Raw genomic sequence first — 12,573 nt, forward strand, 5'->3', positions numbered from 1 at the left:
GAACACTCACCTGGGGTCAAAGGTCGCTCTGCGGCCCCACCTCGGGGCAAGTGCTCATCCTCAGAGAAACTTGAGTCCTGGTTGGGTTCAAAGTCCTCCTCTGCGGCCATACACTCCATCAGTTTACTCACAGCACCCCCTTTCCCTCGGTTCTGGGAGAGAATATGCACACTGATAGCTCTGCACAATGATGGTCATCCCATCATTCTGGGAACATTCCTTGGACATCCAGGGCCATGGTTAGTTTGCAGAGGTAATGAATAGGAGCACTGTGGCCCAAGCCTTGGACTCAGTGCTCAGTAACCTCTCCTCATGTGATCACGGCAGACACCTTGGCCTCCGCCTTAGAGAAACTGAGCTCTGGCTGTGTATAATGAAGTTGAGGGAAAACAGGGCTATGGTGACGGCACAGCCAGGCACACCATGGCCCTCTGTCAACAGAGAAAAGCCTCTGGACTCCCAAGGGGAGCACCCCTGAGGGACAGGTCTCAGGGCAGTAGTTCAGGTGTCTCTGGGTTCCCGATTGATAGGAGGCTTGGCTGAGAACCGAGCTGGCACAACCACCCCACAGCATGGGGGCGGGGGTGCGACAATGACAATGAACTAGGAGCATTGCATGCCCACACCTGGAACTAAGCCCCATCCAGCCTCAATTTACCTCCTTCTTCACCTCCTTCCCTTTGGCCTTGGCCTTGCTCCGTTTGGCAGTCGCCAGGGGCCCTGTGTGAGGCGCTCTGGAGTCAGGCAGGGTGGAAACACGGGCTGGTGGCAGCGTGGCTGCTGATCCAGCCTCTTTCCCTTTCTTCCTCTAGAGAAGAAAACAAAAGGTAGAGTTATCAGAAGGCACGGAGGGCCCAGGCTGCTCAGACGAGGAAGTGGGCGGAGGAGACACAGCTCCCAGAACGCATCACAAAGTCCAGGCCTGTTTTCTTCAAAGAAAGAATATGAAATGATGCCTTTTCGCCCAGAAGGCTGGCGTGCATGTTGTCTAACAACCTGGTGGTCTTTTGCTATTCTACAGAGCCAGCCTTCTTGAATTCCCCCAATATGCCGGGGTATTATTTAAGCCCTTATCCTGAGCTTAGTCTCTCAGTGAACCTTTCCTTATGAAAGAGGTCCCAGGTACTTTGCATCCTCCATCAACAGAGTCCATCCCTATGCTTATTACAAATCCTAGCCGGGCGGTGGTGGCGTACACCTTTAATCCCAGCACTCAGGAGGCAGAGGCAGGCGGACCTCTGTGAGTTCGAGGCCAGCCTGGGCTAGAGTGAGTCTCAGGAAAGGCGCAAAGCTACACAGAGAAACCCTGTCTCAAAAAACCAAAAAAAAAAAATCCTTCCTCTTAGGCCCTAGCCCTGAGCTCTGTTCATCAGCCAATAGGACTCATTCTTATTCAAAGGCCACAGATGCTTTGCTCCTTTGCAAGGGAGTTGAGATGTAGCCACTCCAGAAGCTTTGTTGTAGTAACTGTCACATAGAAATCTGTGCTTAAACGTGTAAGAGAAATAAACAGAGATGTCAGACTCTGGGAGTTTTGACCCAGCGCCTGCTGAAGTGGTGTGGATTCTTTCTTCACCTTCTGTGAATCTTTACTGTGGGCCCTGATGCTTGCAGGGTTCCTGACAGCAGAACACCTCCCACACCCTTGGGATCCTCAGCACGCATCACACCTGAGACAGGACCGACACTCCTTTCTCCACGCAAGTGTTCTAGATTTTCATCGCCAATTATTATTTTTTATTAAGTTTTATATTTAGTGTGTGTGTGAGTAAGAGCATGTTTGTGCCAAGTGTGCATGTGATGGGCAGGACAGCCTGCCAGAGTCACTTCTCTCCTTACACAGTAGGCTCCAGGGACTGAACTCAGGTTGTCAATGGTCAGGCTGTAATTGCCTTTACACATCCAGCCATTTCACCAGCCCTCACAATGAATTTCTATCATTACTATATATTTTATTGTACCAACAGACAAACAAAAAAAAAGTGCTAAAATGTGAGAGTTTCTGCAACAACACTATCAGCAGTCTGAATATCATTACAGAACTTTCCAGAAGCACACACAACCAGGTAACCATGCAGAAATATTTACATATGAGCTTTTTGTTTTCCTTACTGGGGATGTTTCATAAACCCAGAGCCTTGGGCATGTTAGGAGAGGGCTTTACTGCTAAGCCATGCCTCTAGCCCCTCACTGGGGGATCCTAGGCAGGTGCTCTACCACTGAGCCACACCCCAGCCCCTCACTGGGGGATCCTAGGCAGGTGCTCTACCACTGAGCCACACCCCAGCCCCTCACTGGGGGATTCTAGGCAGGGGCTCTACCACTGAGCCACGCCCACTGTGTCTTACTGAGGAATCCTATGTAAGCACTCCACAGCTAAGCCATGCCTCCAGCCTTTAGCTTTTTTAAAAACTATGGAGCAATACACATACCACCTACAGGCAAGCACTCTCTATTTCATTTTGTTCAACCCAGATTCACTAAAGTCCTATTAGGAAATGTCTCCTCTGAGGACCTCTGGTATCTACAGAGGCTCTGCTTTGCAGGGGACTGTCCCATGGCATGCAGGGACCAGCTTTGTTTAAGTATTCACTCAAATGCTATCAAAATCCAACAAGAGCAACAATAAAAACCTTACCAACGAGTTCTAGCAGCCATATTCTCGGAAGGGCACTTAAAACGGCTTAGCTGCTGCCCAGCCACCTGTAGATGTGTGTGAGACTTTTCCAGGGCTCTGCAGTGAAGAACCTCCTCCTGGCTATCTCAATATAGAGATCTAGACACTCTGCCCTGCAGGTGGGATGGGAACTGACCAATGTCTTTCTAAATAAAGAACTGGAAATAACCTAGGTGTCCCACAAACTGTCACAGGTGACACCCACACGTGCTGCCATTATAAGCCTCTGCAGAAGGCTTGGAGTTGAACGCCACGGCTTAGGGAGCCAGCACACTGAAACCCTGCTTCAAGCCTTGAGACTACAACAAGCATGAGCTGAGAGGTGGCTCCGTAGATAAACGAGCTTTTCATGCAACCCTGGTGGCCTATGTTCGGAGCATCAGGACCCACACATGAGTCAAGAGAGAGAATCAACTATACCAAGTTGTCCTTTGGCCTCCACACATGTGCCACAGCACATACACAGACCCACACAAACACACACACACACACACACACACACACACACACACACACACACACACACCCCAATCAAATAATCCAAGTGCTGGGTTACATGTAAGAGTCAGCAAACTCAGAAACCTGTTCCTTATAAATTGATTGTGTTGGCTATTTTGTTATAGTTAATACAGGTCCCAGGTATTTATTTACATTTTTAATTATTATTCTTAGATGATGGGTGACAGACTAAGGCCCTTTGTCAGGGACAGGAGAAGAAAACAAGGTTCCTCCTGACCATCAAACATGGTGGGACCTTCCAAAGGCACACTGCTAACATCAAAGCCACAGGATGGACACAGGTGCTGAGCCCTTACCTTCCTGGGGTCCTTCCTGTCCTTGGCTCGGCCGGTGTCCTTGCGTGGGCTTGGGGCACCACCCTTGCCACAACGGCTGGGCTTGGGTGCTGGTGCTGTGTTGCTGGGTGTCTGGACTGCGGCTGAGGCATCATGTAAGAAGATACGCTCGCTCCTGCGTCTCGTCCACAGGTCATCATCACTGGCCTCTGGCCCTGCCTCGAAGCCAGGTTCCTTGGGGCCACGTATCTTCCGGGCTCTGCGTCCCTTCTCTGAGGCCAGCTTGGTTTTGTCTGGGCTGGTGGGACCGGAAGCCCGGGTGCCAGGCACAGGGGCAGCCATTGACTGGCCTGGATCCCCAACCCCTTTCTTGGGCCTCAGCAGCCCAGCAGGTGACTGCTTGGGAACCTTGACTTCACTCTCTGAGTCTGTGTACTCGAACTCTGCGCCTGGATGTGGAAAGGAGGAGTTAGGGGCTGGTGGGTAGGTTCTCCATGGGCCTTCCCGTTCACTTGGGTCTGCAAGGCCACCAGTAAGAAATCCACAGACCCATCCCACCCAGAAGCACACTCTCCTGATACCAGGAGGGGGTAAACTGAGGCTCAGAGAAAGACAAGGGCTTGCCCAAGACCCCTATCCCCTACTCCATGGCTGCTCCCCATCCCTTACCCCAAGAGCACTGCTAAAATATGTAGGCCCTAGGCCCACATGTACACAGCCTCTCAGGAAACCCCAGAAACCAGGAACCAGGCAGGTTGGTGCGAGGGCTGCACAGGGAGGCAGCGGGAAAAGCCTGAGGCCCATCTTCCCGCCTCCTGACAGATCCCCTTCCTGCTCTTGGGGTCTCTTTAATCACCCAGGCCCACTCCTTCCCAGGAGGCTCCTCAGGTCCCTCCCCTCATCCTCAGGTGACTTAACATTTCCCTACACAACGGGGACCCTCTTCCTTATGCCCTGGATCTCTCAGACTCTGTTCCCTCAGCCCAGGGCACAACCTTGACTTGGGAAACACAAGCATGCTACGACCCACCTGATCCCCCATCGTCTCTGTTCACAGTCCAGCATAACAATCCTTCCCTGTACTTCTGGCCTCTCCATCCGCATTGTGGCCTATCCTAGCCTGCCCTGGTCTAAAAATAGCTCTCTTGAGGTCTCTTTGTTGAATTTTCTTGGGGTCCCTCTCCTGTTCCCATACCTCAAATTAAGCACAGAGCCAGCACCCAGGGGCAACATTCGGAGGGCTCAGTCAGTGGCATGTCTCTTTGAAACAAAGGCTAAAAGGTATGTCTAGCATCCCACAGACCAGATAGCTTCTTGGGTTGACAGTCCTCTAGAAGGCCAGCAAAGGAGCTGAGGGCCCAATCCCAGCCCTACTAACTCCCAGGCAGTCTATTCACAGGGATCCCCATGGGAGGCACAGCCCTCTCAGAGGAAGCTACAGTGGCAGGGGTAGGGGAAGTGGGGGGGAGCTTGTGAGAAGTCCCTTCAAAGCTTAAAGAGTTTGTTAATTAACTTGTTAATAAGCTTCTCCCTGATGGAATATGCAGGGAAGGAGCTGGCGGTGGAGGGAGGGGGGCATTCCTGCACGTAGGAGGGTTCAGGCCATAGAACTGAGGCTTGTTGAGCTTTGAGGGCTTTGGAGTGTGGCACCGGAGTAAGAGAGTTGCTAGCCTTTAGCTGGGCAGCGGTGGCGCACGCCTGTGATCCCAGCACTCACACGGGAGGCAGAGGCAGGTAGATCTCTGAGTTCAAGGCCAGCCTGGTCTACAGAGTGAGTTCTAGGACAGCCAGGGCTACACAGAGAAACTGTCTCAAAAACAAAAACAAAAACCAACAGAAGAGTTGGTAGCCTAGCATGCAGGAAGCCCTGGGTTCCATCCCTAGCAGAACATAAAACCTTCCTGGTGGTACAGGCCTGTAATCTCAGCACCTTGGAGGCAGAGACAGGAGGATTGGGAGGTCAAGGTCCTCCTCAATATATGTAGTCCCTTGTGGAAACACTAGGACATTGAAGAAAGTGCTCTTGGAAGAAAAGCATGCAGCTACAGAAGTCAGATCTCCACCTTGCACCCCCTAATCAGGAATTTGGGGCAAGGTGGAAGTATGGGGTGTGTGTGCAAAAGAAATGAATCCTGATCTCAGAAATCAGGAAAGAGAAACCTAAAGAGTAGGAGAGAGGCCATGTCAAACTCTGTCTAGCCACACCTCAGACTATGAGCCCTACAGTCAACCACCTACAGAACAGACCCAGCGAAGCTCAAATGACAGCAAAAACTGACCTGGAGGCCAGGGAGATGGTTAGGGCTTGCAAGCTCAAGGACTTGAGTTCAATTCCCAGTGCCTATGTAAAAAAGCCAGGTGTGGCAGTGACTTGTAACCCAGAGCTGGGGATGCAGAGACAGGGACTCTGGCCTACTTAGGGAGTTGCGGCCAGTAAGAGGTGCTGTCTCAGAAAAGGTGGGCAGCACCTGAGGAACAGTACTGGAGGTTATCCTGCAGCTACAATACACCACATGCACGTGTGCTCGCCCATACACGCGCGCGCGCACACGCAACTTGAACAAAGACTAGAGAGACCGAACAAGCCCTGGCAAGTCTCCATCTGCTGAAAGAAGAAAAATATTCAGAAAAATAAAGATGTTCTCACTCTGACCAACCTTTCCTCCATAACGCTCGGCACACAAACCCACACTTCCTTGACAAAGGAGACATAAAGAACTTAACCCTAAGAAGCCAGCACTGGGCTGACAAATGAGCTCTTTGATGACGTCACAGTAGCTAGGCATGGTGACTTATGCCTGCAACCTGAGCATCCATGAGGCTGAGATAGGAAGAGCCCAAATTTCAGGCTAACCTGGGCTACAGAATGAGAGCAAAAAAAAAAATTCATGGGGTTGGGGATTTAGCTCAGTGGTAAAGCACTTGCCTAGCAAGCACAAGGCCCTGGGTTTGGTCCTCAGCTCTGGGGAAAAAAAATTCATATCCCTACCCCAGTCTCAGGTAGCCTATGTTAGCTTCAAACTCACTGTGTCAGGATGACCTTGAACTTCTGAGTTCTAGAGTAATGTGCACCACCACACCTAACTTATGTGTGGGTGAAACAGAATTCTGTGCATGCTAAACAGTCTACCAACTGAGCCAAACCCCCAGCCCCAAAATCAGTTTTCAACGTATGGAAATTTCACTAAAGAAATAAGACCCCCCCCCAAAAAAAAAAGAAAAAGAGGAGCTGGAGAGATGGCTCAGAGGTTAAGAGCACTGACTGTTCTTCCAGAGGTCCTGAGTTCAATTGAGTTCAATTCCCAGCAACCACATGGTGCCTCACAACCATCTATAATGAGATCTGGTGCCCTCTTCTGGCCTGCAGAGGTATGTGCAGACAGAACACTGGATCCATAAGAAATAAATAAATGAATCTTTAAAAAAAAAAAAAAAGAAAAAGAAAGAAAGGAAGAATAAATGAGACCATCAAAGAAACAAATTAACTGGAAACTGCAGTATTAGAAATAAGAAATTTGCTAAAGAGACCTAGAGCTGAATGGCACTGATTAAGACAAGTCCTTATAGGTCAACTAGCTGCAATCCAATCACCTAGGAAGAGTCTCAAGGAGGGATTGTCTAGATCAGGCTGGCCTGTGGGCATGTCTGTAGGGTATCAGTCTTCATTATGTTAACCGAGGTAGGAAGATCCAGCCCACTGTGGGTGGCACCATTCCCTGCTCTTAACTGTCGTTGAAATGTGATCAGCTATGTGACATTCCTGCCACCTTGACTGTCCTGCTTTGAGGGGCTGCAAACTGGAATCGTGAGCTACAACAAACTCCTTCTGCCCCTAAACTGTCTTTTATCAGGACAGTGCATCACAGCAAGAGGAGTGTCACAGCAAGTAAGCGAGCTCAGTGGGTCAAGACCCTTGTTGCACAAGCTTAGTCAACTTAGCTTGATCCCCAGGACCCACGTAAAGGTGGAAGGAGAAAACTGAACCTATGAAGTTGTCCTCTGACCTCCATACACATGCATGCACACACACACGTATGCACACACACAATCATAATTAAAAAGAAATAAACAGGGCTGGAAAGATGGCTCAGAGGTTATGAGCATGTACCACTCTTACAGAGGACCCAAGTTCAGTTCCAAGCATCCATATGGGAAGTTCACAATAACCACTTGTAACTCCAGCTCCTGGCCTCAGTGTGCACCTGCACTCGTGTGCACATTCTCTCCCCTCTCACTCTGCGCGCTCTCTCTCTCTCTCTCTCTCTCTCTCTCTCTCTCTCTCTCTCTCTCTCTACACACACACACACACACACACACACACACACACACACACACACACACAAACACACACACAGTTAAAAAATAAATACTTAAAAACAAAAAGGAAAAGGTTTATTAATTCCCCAAATCACTCAGCAATTCAAATATAGAAGAATTAAAAACATTTACACACACACACACATACACACAAAACACCCGCACACACACACAAACACCTGCACACAGACATCTAAAGCAGCACTTGCTATAAAAGCCTAAAAATGGAAACAACTGAAATATGCATCAACTCCTGAGTAGATGTGGTACAGAGACACACCATGTGACATATAAAACAATGAAGTCCTAGCAACTGTTACCACACAGATGAACTTCAAAACCACTGTGGTGAATGAAAGAGGCCAAACACACAAGGCTATGTATTACAGGGTCTCATTTATACCCAATGTCAGAAACAGGTAAATCCAAAGAAATAGTTGATTAGAACTAAAGGATTTATTTGCTTGTCCGTTTGAAAAGAGGGAAGCTGGTGTGTGCACAGCTGTGTATTGAGATCAGAAGACAACTTTCAGGAGTTGGTTCTCTCACTCCATCACACTCACTGTGACATACATGTCCATATGTACACATCACTTACACCATAATACATCTTTAAAAATTAAAAAGAAAGAACACAAGAATGACTATGTAATAGCAGATAAAAGTGGATTTTTAGAACAAGTCATATTCTCTGGGGGGAGAAAGAATCACTTCATAACAATGACGATCAAGAGGGTAACAAAATAATCAAAAACATATATGCACTCAACAACAGAGCTACAAACACGTAAAGCAAAACTTGGCAGAATTAAAAGAAGCAATAGCGAAGTCTGCAAATTATAGCTGCAGATCTTAGTGCCTATCTCTAGCAAAATGATGGAAAGAGTAAATCTGAACTACACAGAACCACACTGGCGTGACTAATAGTTAATAGGCTATCAGTACATATTTCGTGTTTACTTCCTAGGAAGCACTAGAGCTTCAGATTAATTTTCTTTTCATTGAAATGATTGAACATGCTTTCCAACTAGAACAGAATCCAAGCAGAGATCCACAAGATGACCAAGCAACTAATGTCTGAGAATAAATAACTTTCTGAGTCATCATGGATCAAAGGAGAAATCACAAGAGAAACTTAGAATGATTCCTAAATAACGAGAATCTCAAAAGCATCAAAATGTGTGAGATGCATCTGAAGCTGTGTCTTCAGAGAAGTCTTATATCTTTGAACAATGTTTCTACGGGAAAAGAGTAAGGTCTCCAATCAACCACAAGTGTCTACCCTGCAAAACAGGAAGTGGCTGCCAATGATTGACACGCCCCAAGAACAGGAAGCAAAGAACAGAAATCAATGAACCCAGGCTGGTGCTGTGGCTCAGCAAGTAAGGAAGCTTGATGTCAGGCCTGATGTCCTGAATCCCCAACCCCTGGAACCCAAACTGTGGAGAGAACCAACTCCCGAAGCCTGACTGTCTTCCGATCTTTGCACAAGCACCATGGCAACTCTAAACACACATACATACAAAATAAATATAAAAGATAATGAAAGAAGGGGGAAGGGATTAATGCAGCAGTTAAGTTCTATCCAGACTGATCAAGGAGTGTATCAGTAATAAAAGAAATAAATTACTACAGAACCTACATTCGAAGTGGGGGCGTGGCTGGAGAGATGGCTCAGTGGTTGAGAACACCTGCTGCTTTTCCAAAGGACCTGGGTTCAACTCCCAACACCCACATGGTGGTTCACAACCATCTGGAACTCCATCTATCTCCAAAGAATTGATGCTCTCTCCTGCTCTAAGGGGTGCACAAACATACACGCGGGCAAAAGACCCATATCCATATAATAGCGGCTGGAGAGAGTGTTCAGCCATCAAGAGTGCTTGCTGTTCTTACAGGAGTCTTGTTCACCATTCACGTTGGCTTCCATGGTAAGACACGGTCTAGTGATCTAGTAACAGGCTATATGTGTGATACCGCGAGCTGGATACGATTGAGTAGGTATTGACACACTCGTGTCTCTAAAAGACATTAAAAAGCAAACTACCCGAGGGAAACCTTTGTTAGTATTTGCCGGTGGTGATGTGACCCAGCAGACACTCTAAGAGTCTAAAACATCTGCTGTCTTCAGTGGCTGCTCAGAATCACACGTGACTGGGGGCATCTAGAGAATGCCCATGGGAAGCTGCTGCTGGAGAAATCTGGATGTAGGGGATACCACAAAACGAATGGGAGGAGAGGTGACCCACACTGTGTCTCGTTCAGAGGATGACACACCACGCACCAGACGACCTCCATTCATTTTCTATTAAAATGCCCTAAGGCCTCAAGCCGAAGAAAAGGAAGATCCAGGCTCAGGATGCTTTGGTACAACTTCCAGAAGGACCCATACTCCAAGGCAAGACCTGAGCAAACTACATGCCAGGAAAATGGAGGAGGGGTTGAAAAGCATGAACAAACAACTAGGGGCCAAACAAGATGGCTCAATAGGAAAAGGTGCCTGCCACCAAGCCTGATGACCCGAGTTCAATTCCCGGAACCGCTGACCTCAGCATTGTCTGCTGCGGCATGCATGCACGCAGACACACACAAGCAAAGTCAACAAAGTACAACTGAAAGGCCTCTTGCCTACTCCTCGGCCCCCACTTGAGACAGGGACTCATATATCCTAGGCTGGCCTCCAAGTTGCTATGTTGAACTTCTGATCATCCTCCTGCCTCCTGGGTGCTAGGATTACGGGCACACACCGCTGTATAGATGCTGGAGATAGATAGAATGCAGGTCAAGCAAGCACTCTATCCACTGAGCGACATATCACCAGCCACAGCAAAGGTCACCTGGGACTCATTGGGGACACAGGGTCTGGATTCAGGATATGATGACAGGGTCAGCCTGAGCCTCCTGCCCCAATTCATGTCATGCCCTCAGCCCACTAAGGCAGCCTGCCAACCCTGACTCCTTCAGCTGCTAGCTCCAGGCCATCGAGACCACCCCTTTGCCTCGCTGGACTCACAGAGCTTCTCCAGTGACCTGGACACAAAATGTTTCCCGTTCTCCTCCTTCTGCACCTGTCACTCTAGAGATTGCTCCCTAGAGTGGCTCCTGGTCCCCAAGCCTGGGTCACGGCCTTCCCTGAGCTCCTGCAGACCCTCTAGGTACCAGCTTCTACTTTTCTACTTTTTTTGGTTTTTCAAGACAGGGTTTCTCTGTGTAGCTTTGGAGCCTTTCCTGGATCTCACTCTGTAGACCAGGCTGGCCTCAAACTCACAGATTCTCCTGCCTCTGCCTCTGCTGGGTTTAAAGAAAGGCATGCGCCACCACCGCCTGGCAATACCAGTTTCTTTAATGACATCATGAGGGTGAAGAAAGCTATTCTCATGTGACCCTGGGCACCCCTCCTAGAAAGTAACAGCCCAAGAGGGTCAACCAGCCCTACTCTGTTCAGGTAAGGGCTGAGTCAGGTGACACAAGCTCCACCCAGCCCTCTCATCCACCACTGAGCCTCAGTCTCCTTATCTTTGTGATGGGCCTGCAGTACCCACCTCACAGCCAATGGCACTCACCCATCAAGCTCTGCCGTTCCTCCTTCTTGCGGGCCTTCTGCTCGGCTTCCAGCTGCACCACAGACAGAGGTGGTCCCACAACAGGACTGGGGAGGGCGCTGGCCGCAAAGCGAGCCAGCAGGCCCAGCCCGCTCTCCTCCAGGCTTGGCGACAGGGCCTGTTCCCCGGCACCCAGCCTATAGCTACCAAGGGCGTCCTCTTCCTCTTCTTCCTCCTCCTCCAGCTCTTCCTCCTCATCCTCTTCTGAGCTGTCATCTGGCATGCAGAAAACAAGGAACAAATCAAGGTCCTGACCTGGGTGCATGCTGCCCCCACCTCCTCCCACCACCCACCCTGGCTCCAGTCTCTGTCCTCACCAAGGGCCTCTGGGGGAGGGTCCAGAACCAGCCCACAGTCCCACCCACGGCCCAAGGCCACACAGGGGCAGCCTGGGCAGCCTGGGGAAGGGAGACGGGTGGCTCTGGGTGTCAGGATGGGCTTCTGGGAGGGCAGCACCGACATGCACCTGTGCTGTGGGCGGGGGACAGACACACAGACGGACAAAGACAGGAGACAGCGCTCGTCACGGTCCACACACGCACACACACGCCCCGACATAGACATGGAGGCTGAGGAAGGAAATAGGAAAGAGAGGCAGAGGAGGGAGAAGAGAAGGGAGGGCTGGACTCAGGCTGGAGGATCTAGACAAGGGGCCTATAGCGTTTTGGCCAGGCAGAGGTGGGGGGCAGGGAGCTGTTAGCAGAAAGCAGAATTTGATCTCTCCTACAGGAGACTAGGGGGCCCTGGTAGTTTAATACCAAAACAGAGCTAGAATCTAGCACCCCCATGCTACGGTGCCTCTCTGAGCCTGAGGTGACCCTCCAGCCCACCAGCCTGGTTGGGAGGGTCCACATAGGATCCCATGTGGCATGGCCTGTTATGGTAGCACATGCCTGTGGTCCAAATACTGAGGCTGAGGCAGGAAGAAGTCACAGTTCAAGGCCAGCCTGGTCCACACAGTAAGACCCAGTTTCAAAAAGAAAAAAAAGAAGAAAAAACAAAAAACAGTGTCAGCTATGGATCTGGGCTCAGACTGCCCTAGGGGTGGGCAGACCAGCCCACTCAGAAGTAGGGATGTAAGCTCCTCCCCACCCCACAAGGCCAAGCCCTCAGGCAGCAGTTCAGGCTAAAGACGCCCAGTCCAGATCTTTGCTGGGTAAGAGGACAACTTCACCCCAGAAAC

At 49.7% G+C, this 12,573-nt stretch overlaps 1 protein-coding gene across 9 annotated transcripts in view; it reads right to left on the reverse strand.

Annotated features, from left to right (window-relative positions):
- Tnrc18 (trinucleotide repeat containing 18) overlaps positions 1 to 12,573 on the reverse strand; it is a 113,636-nt gene that overhangs the window by 18,071 nt on the left and 82,992 nt on the right. For all 9 annotated transcript variants that reach the window (XM_076561348.1, XM_076561346.1, XM_076561347.1 and 6 more), the window contains 4 exons: positions 11,352 to 11,606; positions 3,493 to 3,920; positions 659 to 808; positions 11 to 152 (listed from right to left, as the gene is read on the reverse strand). In XM_076561348.1, coding sequence (XP_076417463.1) covers positions 11 to 152; positions 659 to 808; positions 3,493 to 3,920; positions 11,352 to 11,606 — 975 coding nt within the window. The remainder of the gene's footprint in view (positions 1 to 10; positions 153 to 658; positions 809 to 3,492; positions 3,921 to 11,351; positions 11,607 to 12,573) is intronic.

This window comes from Peromyscus maniculatus, chromosome 23, assembly GCF_049852395.1.
Source record: "Peromyscus maniculatus bairdii isolate BWxNUB_F1_BW_parent chromosome 23, HU_Pman_BW_mat_3.1, whole genome shotgun sequence".
In the NCBI taxonomy this organism is placed as follows: Eukaryota; Metazoa; Chordata; class Mammalia; order Rodentia; family Cricetidae; genus Peromyscus; species Peromyscus maniculatus.